General features: G+C 44.4%; 1 protein-coding gene across 1 annotated transcript in view; it reads left to right on the forward strand.

The window, feature by feature from the left end:
- The first annotated feature begins 3,183 nt into the window (after positions 1-3,183).
- Positions 3,184-19,566, forward strand: part of LOC147896037 (UDP-galactose/UDP-glucose transporter 5-like) — a 42,498-nt gene continuing 26,115 nt past the window's right edge. Inside the window, exons 1-6 of the mRNA XM_087382380.1 lie at positions 3,184-3,422; positions 3,516-3,628; positions 3,749-3,862; positions 4,038-4,130; positions 4,209-4,274; positions 4,359-4,457. Of these exons, the coding sequence (XP_087238506.1) occupies positions 3,518-3,628; positions 3,749-3,862; positions 4,038-4,130; positions 4,209-4,274; positions 4,359-4,457 (483 nt within the window). The 5' untranslated portion in view covers positions 3,184-3,422; positions 3,516-3,517. The remainder of the gene's footprint in view (positions 3,423-3,515; positions 3,629-3,748; positions 3,863-4,037; positions 4,131-4,208; positions 4,275-4,358; positions 4,458-19,566) is intronic.

A 19,566-nucleotide genomic window follows, 5' to 3' on the forward strand; every position in this document is an offset into this window, starting at 1 on the left:
GAGGCTCCCTCACTTTGTGTAGAGACCCAAGAGGTCCCCCCAAAATGTGAAGGGACTCTTGTCCAAAAGGTCCCCTACAAAAGAGGTCCCACCCTAGAGGTACCTGCGGATTGTGTAGAGACCAACATGTATAACAATGGAATGAAGCCCGCACCCTTTGGGGTTCAGTGTTCAAGCTCGCACCCTCTGGGGTTCAATGTTCAATCTCACTATTGTGTTCATGTGATTGATCTCCATTGTGTCCATGCTCTCTTACACTATCATGTTCTAGCATGCCCATGCCCTTACCCTTGCACTCGCTACCCTTGTATTCCCTCCTCCTCCTCCCTCCTCCTCCCTCCTCTCTCCTTCTCCTCCCTTGTCCCTCCTCCTCAACCCTTACCCCTCAAAGTTGCGAAGGAAAATAGCTCTCCACTCCTCAACCCTGGACTCCTCCTAAACCCTGCAACCCTCTCCGAACCCTAGATAGCTCTCTCAACCCTATCCCCCTTCTGAACCCTACAACCCCTTTCTAAACCCTTTAATTCCCGTAGAGGTGACCAACACCCTCAAAACCTGGAATTAGGAGAGACAGAGACAACAAATTCCATCGGGATTCGGTTGCTGCTCTACTATTGCAATCAGTCCTCGGGACCTTAATGAAATTGTACATGTCTTTGCCTGCAAGAGGATGGACTCTAGGATCTATCCAAAATATACCTTGGTGATGTTGTTGACATGGTTGCTGAGCACACTCCCCGCGGGTGCCCTTGTCGAATTCCATCTCCATGGTGGATTGGTTGAATGTGCCTTGTGGATGCATCTCTCCTTCTGGCATCCATGGGCAAAAACAATATGTAGTAGATGAGTTTGGCCATCAACGTCCATTGGCCTCCCAAGAAATGTACCTGATCCCCCTCCGTGAGCTATTGATAGAGCTGGAGTGCCTGAGGATGGATCATAATTTTTGCCTAGTCGATGCTGCTGTAGCTCTGAATACGCAGGATCTGAAGCCACATATCACCATCGAGATTGATCAAACAAGCCACCAGGGTAAGGGGACTAAATTGCACAAAGACCATGACCATTGAAGCATGTCAGAGAGTTGTTTGAACAGAGGGTGCAACATAAATGGCGACGACAAAGAAGGCTTGAGTAGTGTAAAGAAGCTGGTTGATGAAAACGAGAATACGCCAAAGGAGTGCATGCTTACTTTAAATTGAAGGGATCTACATGGTGGCTAGGACAAGACTCAAGGCACACACACCATTAAATAGTCCATCATCCCATAAACACTCGAGTTCTGCTGTCGATCAAGGCGTTGTACCAAGCTAGATTAAAGAAATTAACACCTCCTTCTACATTGGAGATAGGCACTGAATGCATCCCCTCATGATGGTAGTGCCGTAACTAGAATCCATTGACCGGCCTGCAACATCACATGTCCTTGTAAATCCGCCAATTAAAAGGCCATAGAGACATAGTCATCAAAATCCTAGAATGGGAGAGACCATCTCATTTTCAGTTTGCCTAGCATCCTTCCCATCCGATTGTTGAAACCCAAAACCAGTTGACCACGCTTGAAAATTTTCTTCTTTGCGGCCAAATCCACCTTGTGCTTTCGGCGTTCTTGAACCACCTGTGTCAAATAATAGCTCTCCAAGCGGGCTTCATCTAGCTGTTCCAACACCTCTAGACAACATGCCATTGAATCCTCCGGAAGGAGTCAATCTGCAACCGCAATGCGGAAGCTGTGCACCACGTATTCTAGTGGGGTGATTTCCATGCTGAATGCCACCTTAAATGGTGTCATTACGGTAGCCATTTTGAATGATGTGCGGTATGCCCAGAGTGCAGCCAACAACTTCTCATCCCAATCCGTCCAATGGATATTGATAGGCAGTGTCGTGGTCCTCTTGAACGTTTTGTTTGTCGACTCTACCTGTCCATTGCCTTGTGGGTAATACGTATACCTGCTCAACAAAATAGAGAGGAAACACATAAAGGTTAACCAAAATGTACTACAAGAAATTGAGAGGCTTCAAAGACATTACAAATGGGAAACAAAATAAGTCAACTTCTCAATGACTCAAAATTGATGCATCAATCGACACAATATCCTTTAACTCATACAAAGAAGACATACTATCTTCTGAAAGCTTACTCGAAGCAACAATTCTGTGCTTGCAAGAAACACATGAAAACAATCCCGAAAAATCAAAGCTCCCAAGATTCGAACTCATTTGCAATAATACAGGACACTCAACTCGTTCATGCATGAATACTATATGAAACAACTAATATAGACACCCACAACAACTCTTGACCAAGAATAAATTGATCAGCAAGTCTGGAACAAATTTCATTTATTGGTCAGACCACCCTCTTGTGTATACTTCACTTGAAGATATTCAACATAAGCAAGAATAATCTTTAACATAGGGGTGCCTAGGCCCTTTGAATGAAATTCATCTTGGTTTTTGTTAGCGCTGCCTTGCAAGGTAGCCTCTCTCTACTAACACTTTTCATAAAAAGTGTCCTCCTAATCAACTTTGGACACTCCATCCATCCTCCCAATCAATTTTGGACACTCATCCCCCCTATTAACTCTCTCTCTCTCTCTCTCTCTCTCTCTCTCTCTCTCTCTCGTGCGTGCGCTTGCTCTCTCCCCCCACATCAACTATCGATCTACTCCGTCAAAGTCATGGGGGCTCGTCGATGCGATCTCAACCCGTGGATCAAGTTTCCCTAAATCATGGGCTTTATGAGCTACGTGATATGTCAAAAGCTTACCTACCCACCCATCACATCATACCAAAGAACTTTTCTAAATGTTGAAGTGTCAAAATCTTCCTAACCAGCCCATCACATCAACCTTTTAATTGCTGATGTGTCAACTCGTTGCCCCATGGCCGGGAGAAGCCATGGGTTGGCCTCTCTCTCATATGAAGGTGACTCGCAGCTGGGCCGCTTGCGACTTTCATATGAGGGAAAGGTGTCTGCATGGCCTCTGCATACCCCTTGAAAGTTAAACAAGGTAGGGCGATGGAGCTCACATGAGGAGATGATGTGCTCCCTTGTTGTGTTCAACATTTTCTTTTGGCTTTGGAAGAAGTGGGCTTTGAGAGTCACGCTTCTTTGAATGTGGAAAGTTGGACCAAGGAAAATGGTGAAGCACCCATGTGGAAATGGCCCTCCATCATCTCCTCTTATTTTGCTTCCCATAAAACCGCCCATTGCTCCTCACTATATCCATTTGCCAATTCCAAGCAACATCCCCTCCTCTGCAGGCTCACCCCATAAACCTTTGGATTCAACTCCCTTCCTTGGATTGCCTTCTCCACCACCCATGCCTCCCTCTTGCTCGCTCTTCAAACTGCAATTTGTTACCTCTTCGTGTGCTTAACTCTTTAGAAACCTTCTGCGTTTCGCTCCGATTCCCGGTGAGCTTTCCCTCTATCTACTTTCCATTTCAATCACAAGTTTTCTCACCACCCTTATTACCTCAACTTGTTGATGCGTCGATCGTTGTGCAGAAATGGGCTCCTCTTCTGATTGCCTCATATCTTTATGGGAGAGCAAAGCAATGAAATTGGGCTCTTGCGTTTTTGGGGTCATGTGCACCCTTATTGTCTATGGCGTTATGCAGGTGCTTTATCATCATCTCAAAGTAATAAAGTTTATTCAATCGCGGTTTGACTTCAGACTAGAATGAGTGTTTGTGCTATCATTTTCTGATCGTGCGTTTGATTTGATGCTTTTCTTGCAGGAGAAGATAATGAGGGTTCCCTACGGAGATGGAAAAGAGTATTTCCGATACTCTCTTTTTATTGTTCTGTGTAATCGTCTATTGACTGTTGCGGTTTCTTCTATCCCTCTCTTGGTAAGGTACCCTTCTACTTCAAATGCTCATATCATGAAGTCGAGGTTTTCTTGTTCATAGGGAGTGCCAGTATAGCCTACTAGCAGGCCAAACTGCATCACTTGATTTTCTTTAAGGTGATTTAATTCATTTGCGTTAAACGATTTGATTATCAAAATTTTGCATCTTATTGCAGAATCAGAGAAAAGCCTTGGCCCCCGTTGCCCCTATGCATAAATATGGAGCTGTTTCTGTTTCAAACATTCTCACAACGACATGCCAGTATGAGGTAACACTAATCATGCTAGTGCATCCAGTGCCGCACTTTATCTGAAAGAAACTCGACACTAATTTGCTCCATTTGCAGGCCCTTAAGTATGTGAGTTTTCCGGTACAGACGCTTGCCAAGTGTGCAAAGATGATACCTGTGATGGTAAGACTGTAGTTGTTAGTGGGCGGGTTCCATTCGGAGATATTGCAGGTTGGCGTTTTGATTGGACGTTTCCCATGACTTTAGGTGTGGGGGACATTCATTATGCAAAAAAGGTACAATGGACAGGATTATCTTCTAGCAGTCTTGGTCACAGTGGGGTGTGCTGTGTTCATCTTGTATCCGGTATGACGCTTTTCTGCCTTGATCAAAAGTAGTCTTTTCAATGTGCAACCTACTTAAGGATACTTTTGAACAAATTTTGACCAGCTTTGTAAGGATAAAGGCAATCAAACTATCGACTTTCTTTTGTGATGGAATGTTTAAATTAGGCGTCAAACTAAGCAACGGATACATGAACTCAATACTATAGCAGCTGATGAACGCATTATTACAGTTCTAGGTGTTGACCATGGGGGTGCACCAAATTTATGCTTGGAATGATTCTCTATAGCTATCTTTAGAGTATCATTGAAACCATGAAAAAATTGTTTGTGCTTTCCCTCAGGGCATTTCTGTCCATATCCTGACTTTTCTGCAACAAAGAGGGGTTTATTTTACTTTGTAGAAGAATCTTTCTCATCCCAAAAAAAAGCATACCCTACCCTCAACAAATGCATTGTCTGTTATGACCTTGAGGACATAGCATGAGCTGGCAAATAGGACAGGGTAGGTCCAAGTGGTGAACCCTTTAAAAGGGTTCAGTTACTTAAAAGACTTCCCAGTGTACTGCTGTCCTTACGATCAGGACAACCCTTAGGTGAGTCTATATATTGAGCTGTGAGCTCATTTATTGGGATCACTCGAGATTGACTCCTTGGGATGCCAAGATCTAGAGCAAGCCTATGCCAAGTACTTGGATTGGTGTGGACACCCGTGGTATGGGACACAAGGGGTTAGGTCATGGATGCGGCACGATGCTTGGCTAACCATGCTTGGAGGGTGATCCAAGCTCATTGGCTTCCCCAATCTGGTCTTTGTAATCTATGGTTGTTATGCACGACTTGGCATTAGAGTAGAACATGGACTACACAACAAGCTTGGGCCTAGCTAATCCTGACCATGGTTGCCTATCTAAGTTGGTATCAGAGCCACCTTGTGACCAGATTCTTGGTGGTTTTTCTCATTTGTATGAGGAGTGATATTGGTGTTTGATCAGAGCGAGGATTATCCTCTTGGATGCCAAGCTTTGGGTGCGAGTGTAGTACGACATAGGTGAGCATGAATTCCATCTACCTTGTGTTGAGTGATGAATGAGAATATGGAGCATGTTTGCCTCGTGGATTGAAATGCTCAGCTGAAGCAGATCACTGCGAAGAGCGTGACTGTTATCAGGCTGATGGAATTGCTGTGCGTGGATGTGTGCTTTTGGATGGCCGCAGTGCTGTTCATCAAGGAGTTCTTTGCTTTGATGAGGACGAGTGACAGTGCTGGCCATACAGTGATGATTTGGGCTGTTTTGTCAGCCTGGTTACGATGAAGCTATGGGCGAACAGCAGTGTGCAGCGTGTGGCCTCATAAGAGCTGTTTGTTGAGAACGCAAGTTCATGCACAACTCCAAGGGTCAGATCTGCACCTAGTGTCGAATATACCCTGCTTTGACAGGCGACCAAGCTTCTACTAGTCGGGATCCATTCTGGTGCTGGTGTCGCATGCTTTAGGAGTCTTGGATGCGTGTTTGGTGCATGTTGGAACATACAGAGGACTGCATACATGCATTACAGTGTTGGTAGCATGTCTTGAAGCTGCGTGTCACTTTACGTGCCCATACATGGATTGGAAAGTTATACATGTAAAAGTAAAGATCTACTTTAGTATGCAAGTGGCTTTTAGAGCTGCATGTCCCACTTTGTGAGCGTGCATGAGGACATGCAAACATGCATGATACTTCTACTTACCTCAGTTGATGATTTGTATGCCACAATTCTGCTTGGTCACTCCACAATTGTGGAAGCGTACTTGTATGACAATGCTGTTAGAAAGAGAGGTGGAGGTGCTTGCTACAGCAAATGCTCTCCTTGCCGGAAGATAATGAAAGCATATGCCCAGAAACCACATATGTTAGGTACATTTCCTAAACTACTACTGCAGATTACGGGAGTAGCACCACAGAGTATCCTCCCAGCCAAATCCTGTTGAAGCGTGAGAGCTCTCAGAGAGTCGAAAATCCAAAAAAATCTCACGTGAAGGTACATTCTCCTTCTCTCACTAACTCCAACAAGCCCCATCTCCCTAGATGGATCTAGATGTCACATGTCATCATCATAGGGCCTTCCTAATGCATCTTTTCACCCCTCTCTTGGGATACTTTAATTTCCTTTGCCCCTAGGCACATTTCTTGCATTAGGCCCTTAGCCTTAGATCCACCTAGTCTGGTGCTATCAGCCCTCACCTAGGATCTTGACATTAATTCCCTCCCGATCATTTACATGAAGCGCAAACAGATATATTACAAACAGAGATCCTTTAAGGGAAATGTCGACTGATTCTTCCGAGGTCATGCTACCTCGGCTAGAGCGTAACATTCCTTCCCTCTTCAGACATCATTGTCCTCGATGATAAAGTCTGGGAATACTCTACGCAACTGGTATACGGATTCCCAGGTAGCTTCTGATAGAGGCTGACCATGCCATGCAACCAACACCGTGGGTATCTTCCGATTTCGTATTTGCATTGTTCCTCAGTCCAGGATTCTTGTTGGTTTGCGCCTTGCATTATCCTCTATCTCCTGAAACAAAACCACACCTTCGATTAGCGAGTCACTAGTATGTAAAAATTTCTTTAAACAAGAAACATGAAACACTGGGTGCACCTTACACCCCTGTGGCAATTCTAATTTATAGGCTACCTTGCCTATTCTCTTTAGAATTAACCACGGCCCACAGTATCGAGGTGATAACTTAGCACACTCTCCTGAAGTTAACGACTTCGAGTGCGAAGGAACTCTGAGAAAAACTTTTTCTCCTTCCTTAAATTCTCTTATAGACCGGTTTTCATCTGCATACGCCTTGGCTCTATCCATAGCCTGGCGGATATTAGCTCTCGCAAGTGCTAGCATCTCCCGCATCTGAACCACAAAGTTCGCGGCACTAGGCACTCTCTGAGGTATTCCAACTGTAGTTGGATTTGTTGGTCTATAGCCATAATTCAATTCAAACGGACTAAACTCCGTAGAGGAATGTTTTCTATCATTGTAGGCAAACTCTAACAATGGCAACCACTTGTCCCACGTATGTTGCCTCAATGACACATATGCCCTCAGCATATCCTCTAAAATCTGGTTGACTCTCTCCGTCTGACCATCTGTTTCAGGATGATCCCCACTACTCATTCCCAACTCAGTTCTTAGTGTCTCAAATACCGCTGTCCAAAAATGACCGGTAGATCTGACATCTCTGTCTGACACTATGGATCTAGGCAATCCATGCAGACGAAATATATGCCTAATAAACAAATCCGCCACCTGCGGGACACTAACAGACTCTCTAGTCGGAATGAAGTGAGCCATCTTGGTTAGACGATCAACCACTACAAGGATAGAATCATACCCTCCTTGCGTCGTAGGCAGCCCTATAATAAAGTCCATGGAAATGCTCTCCCACTTACTTAGTGGTATCTCCAAGGGCTGTAAAAGTCCGGGTGGCTTCACCCGCTCGGCCTTGCTTACCTGACACGAAAAACACCGTGTCACATATTCATGAATATGCTTTTTCATCTTTGGCCAAAAGAAATCTCGCTTCACGAGATCATATGTCTTCTCGACTCCTGGGTGTCCCGCACATGGGCTATCATGGCACTGTCGAATGACTCTCTGCCTGAGATCATTCTGACTAGGTACTACAACCTTGCCATTTCTTTTCAGCATACCATCCCTTATGGTATATCTTGCATATGTTTGGCCTGGATGCCAGGTCATCCTTTTCGTTTTCCCCGGGTTTTAACACATGAGCCTTAGGCCATAGACTCTGGACAAACTCGTCCATCTTTTGAGTTTCTCTAATCTCGGTCATTAGAGCACTCTCTAATACCGTGAAACTCATGTTATGCATAATGCGTGACAGCGCGTCAGCAACTTTATTATCATTTCCTCTTTGGTACCGAATCGTCAAATTAAACTCCTGCATGAGCTCTGCCCACCTAGCTTGGCGGCCCCTCAAGTCAGGCTGTTTACAAAAATGTTTTAGAGTATCATGATCCACATCCACATAAAACTCTGAACCATACAAATAATGCCTCCATGTTTTCAAAGCATGGATAACAGCATACAACTCTAATTCATGAGTTGGCCAATTCCTTTGAGAAGGAGAAAGCTTCTTGCTTTCAAAGGCTACTGGCCTTCCCTCTTGAAGGAGAACTGCTCCTACCGCAATGCCACTTGCATCGGTTTCTAGGAACAACGGTTTCTGGGGATCAACTATTTTTAACACCGGTCCTGTGACCACAGCTTTTTTTATGGTGTTAAAACTTTCTTGTTGATTCTGTCCCCATATAAAAGGTACTTTATCTGAGGTTAGATCAGTCAATGGCGATACTATTTCGGAATATCCTTTGATATGCCTTCTATAAAATTGGACAAATCCCAAGAATGATCGCAAAGCGGTTAGACTCTGAGGGACTGGCCAAGTCAGTATCGCATCCACTTTCTTTGGATCCATTTCTACTCCCCCTGGAGTAATTATGAATCCTAAGTATTCAAGTCTAACCATACACAGTATAGTTTTCTTTTTATTTACATAAGGACTGGCTTTCCTCAAAGTACTGAACACTATTCTTAAGTGTTCACGATGCTCAGTAATACTTTTACTGAACACTAGAATATCGTTAATAAAATGTACTAGAAACTTTCCGATATACGGACGTAGTAAATCGTTCATAAGCATGACGAATGTAGCTGGAGCATTGGTAAGTCCGAAGGGCATTACCAAAAACTCATAATGACCAGACCTGCTTCTGAAAGCGGTTTTATGTACATCCTCGGCTCTAATCCAGATCTGATGGTAGCCACACTTAAGATCTATCTTGCTGAAAATCACGGCCCCATGTAATGCATCTAGCAAATCATCAATCCGAGCCATCGGATACCTGTGCTTAACAATGATATTATTCAATGCTCTGTAATCTATACAGAGGCGAAACGTATCATCCTTTTTCTTCTTTAATATCACTGGCGAAGCAAAAGGTGAGAAACTTGGTTGAATCTGCCCCAACTTGAGGTATTCTTCCAGTTGTCTACGCACCTCCGCCTCTTCAGTAAAACTCATTCTATAAGGAGGTCTATTTACAGGTTCTGCCCCCGGGATCAGTTCAATCTTATGCTGAACATTCCGCTCTAGAGGTAACCCATAAGGTAACTCATCCCTAAAACATTCAGAGAACTCCTCTGATATAAGATTAGCCAGCTTGGCCATCTCACCACTTTGCGCAATATCAGTGCTAGCCGAAGAATCATCAACCGGCTCTACCGATGCTGTACAAAGGAATAAAAATTCTTCTTGAGCTTTTCGGATTTCCATCACGGAAACCAACGGTCCCTGAGGTACATCTTTCTCACCTCGTTAGACATAAAGCACATCATTCATCTTGAATTGATATACGTGCTTTTTCGAATCAATGGCTAGATTCTTCCTAGAATGCCACGCCATACCCAGGGCTATATCTGCATGAGCAAGCTTAGTCATTTCAAAATCAAGCTTCTCAGCATAGTCCTGAATACGAAGCTCCAACTGGGTAACCCTTTGGTCCCATACTTCAGTTGAACTTCCATCTGCCATCCTGACTGTACGTGCATAGTCAGATGGGCTAGTCTTTAACTTCAGCCTCTTCACAAGCTTGGAGTTAATTACATTGTGAGTTGACGCCGAGTCAAACAACATAATGACATCATGATTGGCCACTTGCCCTTTCATTTTAATTAACTCCATATCATTACAGGCTGTATACCCCGTTGCTGCGGGTTTAGATAGGATGTTATCAGGTGCACTCGTTACTAGCTTAGCAACATACACACATAACAAACAAGGTACTGACCTCTGAGAAGATCCCACTAGCTGAATCTGCATCTGTTCCGCTCTGGGACTTCCCGCCATCTCCATGTCGCATTCTGAGACTACCATCTCAGCCATCCGACGATCCTTATTTCGTGGACAATCCTTCCACTGATGAGGCTGAAGGCATCCAAAACACAAGCCTTCTCTCCTCGCTTTTTCTCTTTGCTCTGGGTTTAAGGGAGACTTAGACTAAGCCCGGGCTGCCATTGGTGTTACTTTCCTCTTCACTCCAATGGTGGTACTTGATTTAGGAGTTTCAGCTGGTTTCGCCTGCTTGGCTTGACCACTCGGCTGAGAACCACTCCCTTTACTAATCCACTTCTTCTTAAACCCAGATTTCTTCTGGTACCCATATTGGGTTCCGTCCTGTGCAAACCCACTTGGCCTGCTGCCCTTGGCATCTTCATATTTCAGGGCTATAGCTATTGCATCATCCAACGTGTTCGCATACTTAGCCCGAACTTCCATTTTAATCCGATCATTCAATCCAAATATGAAATCTTTCACTTGGATTGATTGAGGTAGGGGTTCATCAACCTTCATTACGCTCTCTCGAAACTTATCAGTGTATTCTGCCACTGACAAATTTCTCTGACGAAGGTTTCTATATTGATCCCAAGCTCGGGATGCTTCGTCAGGAGGTAAGAAGTGTTTCCTAAATTCTCTTTTAAACCCCTCCCAAGTAGTGGATGCAATACCATCTTTTTGTTGTTTAATCCACCACCGATCCGCTGCCTCACTAAACATGTGGGTGGCCTTGCGGATCTTCTTGATATCATTTCTGATTTCACAAATGGCGAACGCCTCGTCCCATTTGTGTAACCAGGTCTCAATGACATGAGAACTACGGTCATTCATCCGACCAGAATACTTTTTCGGCCTGTAATTGGCAATATTAGGTACTTTAGCCTTTCTAGGCTCGACCGTATGGACACTAGACTCTGGTTCCATTGGAGCCTTTCCTTTCTCATCTCGAGAAGGTCTGGCAGACATACTGTGTATCACTCTTCTAAGTTCAGATTGCCCTGCATTGGCCTGTAACTGTTGCGCTAATAATTGCTGCAAGGCATCTTCAAGTAATGCAATCCTGCCAGATAAGGTGTGAGCTCCTGAGCGCGACCCCTGCTGGGTCAGCCGGACTCCTGATTCACCAGGGTCCCTCCTGGAAGCTCCTTCTTCTGCTTCCATTCAGGTCAATGGGTGTTTTCTTCTTTTTCCTGTTTTTTTTTAAAAACACCGCTAAAACACTGCACTTACAAACTGACAAAATTCAGTATACTGACACTCTGACACAATTCCCTATACTAGGGAATACCTGCAATCCCAGATTCACACTAACTAGGCATTTGACACAAGCATATATCACAATATACCCCAAACCATTTTCGCTATACTAGGGAAATTCCTGCAAATCAGCTGTAACGGAAGCACACAGGCATAGTCTCAAAGACTGTCCATCCCAAGTCTGCTACAACCACAAAAGCCTAATCTGTTTCTAACAAAACAGAAATGACAAAAACAAAGGGGAAAATGGGTAAAGTGCTCCCTGGTCTTGCTCTTGCCACCCGATTTAATACCCTTGGAGTCTTCACGTAGCGCAAATGTCCCGAAGCCTTCTTCTGCCAAAGCCTTTGCAAGTCTCTAGGTTTCTGCAAAACTCTGTGTTTCTGACAGGAAATTAACTGACAGCAGATAAGTGGAAACTGGTGGCCAAAGAAAACTCTCCTTTTTTTTTTTTCCCACAGTAATTGGATGGATAACTGTCTGGTCACACTAACTGGACCAATTGGCTCTGGTTTGGTGAACATGTTCAGTTAGCTAGACCAGAGTTACACTAACCAAAGGTCTGCCACACCAGCACTTGCACGTCAGGCGCGTCGTCAACTTCCCTGTGCAGGATTTGTAGGAAATGGCGAAGTGGACAGCGACCCTCTTCCTGAAAAATTTTTTTTTTCTCTGCCAGCCCCTTCCGAAATAGCTAACTCTTATTCTATTCCGTTTTTGCGTCACGCGTAGCAGAATTATCCTGTTTGTCACTGTTCCGTCGAATTCCTTCGCAAGTCTTTTAATTCAACGCTGTTTGCGTAGGCCAGCGCCGATCAAACCCACGAACAGTCCCGCACCCCTTGCCTGCGCTCTGGTCTTTCGATGGCCGTTTGTGCCACCTTGCGCTCCAAGTCTGCTGTCCGCTACCAAAGAGCAATTGATACGTTCTTCAAAATCTTCCTTCACCAGGGATACACAGCAGTCCTGATAGCCAGTGTGGGAGGACCACCAATATCAATTCGTCACCCATGTACCCGACTGCTTCAGATTAGCTGCCATCACTAGTAGCGTGCGCTCAACATACGCAATTCTCCGTCCAATCACACAGATCCCCTCTCTCACCTAGCTTGGGCTCTGATACCAAATGTTAGGTACATTTCCTAAACTACTACTGCAGATCACGGGAGTAGCACCACAGAGTATCCTCCCAGCCAAATCCTGTTGAAGCGTGAGAGCTCTCAGAGAGTCGAAAATCCAAAAAAATCACACGTGAAGGTACATTCTCCTTCTCTCACTAACTCCAACAAGCCCCATCTCCCTAGATGGATCTAGATGCCACATGTCATCATCATAGGGCCTTCCTAATGCATCTTTTCACCCCTCTCTTGGGATACTTTAATTTCCTTTGCCCCTAGGCACATTTCTTGCATTAGGCCCTTAGCCTTAGATCCACCTAGTCTGGTGCTATCAGCCCTCACCTAGGACCTTGACATTAATTCCCTCCCGATCATTTACATGAAGGGCAAACAGATATATTACAAACAGAGATCCTTTAAGGGAAATGTTGACTGATTCTTCCGAGGTCATGCTACCTCGGCTAGAGCGTAACAACATAGTGCTAACTTCTATCCTCAATGTGTAGGAGTGCATAGAGAAAGAAATAATGAAAGTTTATTAAAAGTCTTTGAAAGTCCGAAAGGTCTATGAGACTGAAAAAATTCCAGATACAAAAAGCTGAACGGGTGGAGCCTCTAAGTGGACATCTACACCCAAGACAAGTAAAACATAAACATTGAAACATAGGTACATAAATGTTAGAGGATGAAAGATGTGGTGTGGCATCACTATGGATGCTGGCGGGGGGGTTCAAGCCCACAGGAGATCTCGATGATGTAGCTGTGGCCACATAAAACCTGTGATGTAGCGCTCCCGGCGAGCAGTGTGTGGTCTGCTGTGGTCTCCTAGCTGTGGCCTTGCGTTAGACTTGGAATTTATGTGTGGATGACGGTGTTTCCACTTGGCCCTTATGTAAGTGCATGTGAGCCTTGGGGCTGCTGTTGTCACATGCGCTCCTGCACTAGGGTTCATTGTTACACACTGGACTCATCATCACATGCATTATGTGCATCCGTAGTTTCTAATTTAGGGCATTTTATCGTATGCCGCGGCCCCATTGTGAGCCGAGTCAGGGGACGAGTCAAGCATGAGATACATAAGTCAGTCTCGAAGCCTTAAAGTTAGTCACGGCTCTCTTGTACCCACTGGAGAAATTAGTTATATTAGTTAGTTGTCAATTAGGGTTAGTTTAGGTTAAATGGCGAGCCTTAGTTTAGGGCTTGCCATTTGGGGGCCATTCCAGCAGCCTATTTGCAGGCCAGCTCGGTCGCCCCGGGTCGGCCCAAAGGTCTGACCTGGTTGGGTCAAATGACCCACCAAGCAGGTCGCTCAACCAGACTGGGCTTGTCAATCAAAACCACTGGCTAGTCGGCTGTTTCCAGCCTAGTTTTTCCATTTCTGGCCTCAGTTCTCCCTCAGTTCCGTTTTGCTGTTGTGACAATCCAGCCCCAATACTTGTCCCCAAAGCTGAAACAACCCCTATGCTAGGGATCCAGGATCTCCTCTATCTCCGTGCTAACTTGCAAGCATAGACCAATATAAGAATACAAACACAGGGACACATGTGGTATTGGCTAGTATGTCACCACCCAACCGTAGATCCCTCAGGATCACCCCTGAGCTAGAGATCATGCAACCTCCAACCGTAGTCCATCCAAGGTAAGGCTACATGTCCCATACCACGCAGCCCCATCTGTGCACATATGTCATTAGGAAGACACAGGCTGGATGGGCTCTCAACCTAGCTAGGTGTTCTCAGGAGGCCCCACTCCAGATAATGCCCCAAGTGAACAATGCCTCTCACTTGTATAGATGTAGGGTGACTTACGTGTTTCAAGCGTAAGACTTCCCTTAGTGTACCAAAGGTACCACGTGTCCTAACTGTCCCAAGGTTAGGACACATGACGATAGGTTATCCTGACCTCCATAACACTAGCCTAGTTATGTCCATGCGTGGACATAACATTCTCCCCCCCTAAAACAAAGAAGGATTGAGAAATAAATTCTGGGAATTGGGGTCGAACAGAGTCAACGCTTTCCCAAGTGCTATCCTCATCTAAACGATCTTTCCACCTAACCTTGAGCTTTGGAAAAGTCCAGTTCCTAAGCTGTCATTCCCTATAATCCAGAAGGCAATTTGGTTCACGGGATGCGTAAGTGGATAGATCTTCTAATCTTATGAGTTCATCCTCAGAGACGAGGTTCTCCTGCACTCGTGTTTTTAGAGGATGAGTTTGGGAATGTTCCTGGATTCATCTAGGTATATGCTTTTGCCGTAATAGCGGACATGCGAATTTCACCTTGTCAAGTTTTCGTCCAAGTTGCGGCCTGCTGGTATTGCGATAATTCTTTCTATCTTAAAATGGTGCGTTGCCTTATTAGCTAGATTTAGATGCTCGTTTGGGAGGGACTAAAATGAAATCGTAAGCAGTTGTAGCTTGAATGAAGAGAGTTTGGACTACTTTTTGATTAGCCTTCTCCTTTAGTGCTAGCCTTCATCATGGTTGAGTCTGCCCTTCACCTTTGGAGTGCTAACAGAAACTCAGTATGAAGACTTTGTATAAATGAATGCTCAAGTATGTGTGGGTGTGTGGATTTGTATGTTTTTATACTATGGTCTACACCCATTGTTGGGCGTTGATGACGTCAGTGGGGATGTCATAGTTGCTAGTCCATGCTATGTGTGATATGTTGGGACAAATCGATGTAGTGGGATCATACCAAGGGTCATAAGATTTATGGTTGTGAGTGTGATCACATGAGTGAGTGTGTGAACACATGTTTGTGTAGGTGTGCTTGAGTTAGGTGTGATAGATGATGTGTCAGTTAGTAGGTGTGAATGAGTGAATCTAGGAGTGGTGTGTGATTGAGAGATTCATGGAGATGATTGTGGATCTAGATGCTCACTATTGAACTCACATATGATGTAATCTATGGATGTACCCAGTGTCTATATAATGACACTCTCTTAATGAATAAAAAACTTCATAGTTCATCTTGTTGCCTCTACCTTGTCACCATGCATTTCCAACATGTGGTATCAGAGCCATATCATCCACTCTAGCCTCCTGCCTACGTCCTAGTGTGCCACCTCATCATCTTCGCCATCTCTCTCCTTTCCCGATTTTCCTTAAGCTTGTTCTCCCAATCTAGGCGACCATTTCCGAACCCTTTGAGCTGGAGATACCTTGTGATAGGGCGAACATATAGCTCCAAGCAATTAGAGGATAGTTCCGTGTGCTGCCCGTGCGAAGTGACATAATGGTGGCATGGAACGATGTCGCAAAAGGAGTGCTACCATCAAGGGGGGGAATTTTCCCACATCTTCAAAGTAGATTTTTTATGTGTGTGGTCAATAAGGTTCTCTGCCATGGGTAGTCCCCCTTAAATGATTGTGAGTCTTATGTTTTACCTTGCTGGATCTAAGGGTATTCCCATGTACAGTCGTTGTGCATTCTCCCAATTGTAAACCAAGAGCCAAATTCGGAGTGAGATAATGTTGGAGCAAGGGTGTCCAAATGAGTCTACTGCCGATGCAAGCGGAGTGAGTCCAGGTTGTGGATCATGTGTGTTGCCACTAGAGGTGGGCAAGCCATGAGGTTCCCATGGACTACTGCTAGGGGTGAGGTCATCAATTTGTGGGGGGGTATGTTGGGACAAATCGATGTAATGGGATCATACCAAGGGTCATAAGGTTTATGGTTGTGAGTATGATCACATGAGTGAGTGTGTGAACACGTGTGTGTAGGTGTGCTTGAGTTAGGTGTGACTGATGATGTGTCAGTTAGTAGGTGTGAATGAGTGAATCTAGGAGTGTGGTGTGTGATTGAGATGCTCACTATTGAGCTCACATATGATGTAATCTATGGATGTACCCAGTGTTCTATATAATGACACTCTCAATAAATAAAAAAGCTTCATAGTTCTCTACCTTGTCACCATGCATTTCCAACATGATGGAGTTTATGGTTTTCAATCATATGAGTGACTATCGTGAGATTGAAACTGCACTTTGTTGTGTTTTTAGAGGATGAGTTTGGGAATGTTCCCGGATTCATCTAGGTATATCTCCCGCACCTAAAGCCTCTTTCAATCTGCTGACATGAAAGACTGGATGTACCCGAACTCCGTCAGGTAATTGCAACTTGTAAGCCGCGTTATTGATCTTTTTAAGGATAAAAAACGGGCCACAATGGTGATGAGATACCTTGTACACAGGGCCAATGCGCATTACCTGAGAATCTTTTGGGATTCTCAAGTAAACGTGCTGACGTTCTGAGAAAACTGGAGGTGTCCACTTTTGACTAGCATAAAACTGCGCTCTATCTTGAGCAATTATTATGCTTTCCGTTGCTAAGTGCAACATATCTTGTTGCTGTTGCAACCAATTAGCAACAGAGCTCACCTTGACATTCTGTAAGGCAACTATTCAAGGGGCTCTAGGCTGATATCCATACATCAACATGAATGGACTGTTTCGGGTTGGTGAATGCTTAGCACTATTGTAAGCAAATTCCAGCAAAGGAAGTCAGTCTTCCCAATTAGACTGCATTAGGGAGACATAAGCTCACAGCATGTCTTCCGGAGTCTGATTAACCCGCTCAGTCTGTCCATCAGATTCTGCATGATCAGCTGAACTCATGCTCAGCTGAGTATCCAATTTCTTGAATACAGCCCTCGAGAAATGCCTAGTAAACTTAGCATCTCTGTCATTGACTATTTCAGCCGGTAAGCCATAAGGACTAAACAGCTTCTCAACAAACAATTGAGCAAGTTGGGTGGCTGTAATAGTCTCTCTTGTACGTATGAATCAAGCCAATTTGGTGAGTCGGTCAATGATGACCCAAATTGCATCATGCCCACGAGAGATTCGTGGTAAACCTATAGATCCATGGAAATACTTTGCTATTTATTCTTAGGTATTTTCAAACATGCAACAATCCTCCTCATCTCAAGCATTCAGCTTTATTGACTTGGCATTGTTGACAATTTCGAACATACTGTTCGACGTCAACTTTCAGCTTAAGCCAAAAGAAAGTTGTTTTGACTAGATCCAAAGTTCTTTGTACCCCCGGATGTCCGGCACTGGGATTGTCATGACATTCAAAGATACGCCGCCTCGTATCTCTTACACCAGGTACACAGGCCTTACCCTTTCGGAAAAGTAGAGCATTCCGAATGGAGTACTCTCGTAATTTACTTCCAAGGGGCATTTCTAGCTTGTACTTACACTTTGAAAGGATTCATCTTTGGGATAAAGGTGTTGGGATATCTCAAGGTGTATGCCTCAGGCACACCTTATGTTTCTATGTGTGAGTGCTAGAGGCACAGTTAGGTGCCCACAAGCACAGTTAGGTGGTGGAGAGCCACATAGGATGATTGAGAGAATCTAGGAGCAGATTGAGGAGATGATTGTGGAGCTCTGAGGTCATCAGTGATGTCAGTGAGCTTGTATGAGGTGCCTACTTAAGGACCTCACTCTTCTTCATTCCATAAGCAAGTATTCTGAGTTTGTGTCCACTCTACTCTTTCCTTTCAGTGTTCCAACATGGTATCAGAGCCCTTTGATCCCCCTTGAGCCCATTTCTGCCACATCATCTTCTTCTTCTTCATCTTCTTCTTCTCCATTTTCCTCTTTCTTCCAAAATCTTTGAGAGCTTGGTTCTCCACCTACAAACGACCATTGCCCAAACCCTCTGAGCTGGAAACTCCTCTAGTATGGGCGAACTTCCACCTGCAAGCAATTGAAGAAAAAACATCTGTGGTGGCTGCCATTCTCCAAACAGCGAATTTCTTCTGTTGCTCAATACTCCCTGCCTGCTCTGCCATTGCCTGAGCCCTCTTAGGAGTAGATGGGCGACCTCAAGACGAAGATTTTGAGCCATTTTTCAAGTCATTTGGTTCAGTAACGAGGGAGAAATCGTCAAAACTCAGTTTCAGCCTGTAGCAACTCTCCCGGGTAAAAGTGCGCACCATTTCGTCCAACCTCTGTGCTGGACCCTCTCTGGTATATGAGCTTTCTTTTGCTTCAGAAAGCCCTCTTTTCCTTGCTTTGAAGAGTGAGCTACAAGCCCTCCAAGTTCAGCCTTTTGGTTTTGACAGTTTTGGACAAGTTTTTGAAGATGATACTACATAAAATGCTACTCTAGCATTTCTGGTTTTTTTGAAACTTTCAATAACTTCAGTACAAGTGTGGCTTCAGTTTTGTTTTGAATTGCTAGACCTGGTTTTGATTGGAAAGTATTCATTTTAGCCACTTCTATGAAGCATGTAAGCAGAAGCATCATTGATTGAATATTAGTCACTAGTCTTTGCTACATCAAGTGCTCATATTTTGGAAGTCTTTCAGTTATTTTTTGCCTTGTAAGAGAGATAGACACTGCCCAATATCTGGGTTAGACCCTCTCATGGCTACCCTATTGAATCTAGAGAAGTTCAATGGAAAGGGCTTCCACACATGGCAGATGAAGGTGAAATTTGCATTAATGAGGGAGAACTTATGGAGACTTGTCAAACCTACTCCTACCGCTACTTCTACGGCCTCCAATGCTGGAGAATCCTCAACTCCGACACGACCGGCAAGGGATCTAGCTAGAGAAGAAAAAGCATACGGTATCATTGCTCTTGCTTTAGGAGATGATTATGTTCACCATATCTCTGACTTGGAGTCTCCTTCGGAAGCTTGGCAGAAGCTTGACTTAATTTTTGGTGCTAGCTCTCACATCTCTAAACTATCACTTAAAATCTCTTTCTTTGAATTGAAGATGGCTAGTGGTACTACTTTGGCAGCTCATGTCAACTATATGCGGAGTCTTATGACTCAATTAGCTTCTATCAACTCTCCTATTTCTCCAGATGATGCTATG

The sequence above is a fragment of the Dipteris shenzhenensis genome, chromosome 12, assembly GCF_047967505.1.
Source record: "Dipteris shenzhenensis isolate YYH24624 ecotype China chromosome 12, Dip_SZ_1.0, whole genome shotgun sequence".
NCBI classification, from domain to species: Eukaryota; Viridiplantae; Streptophyta; class Polypodiopsida; order Gleicheniales; family Dipteridaceae; genus Dipteris; species Dipteris shenzhenensis.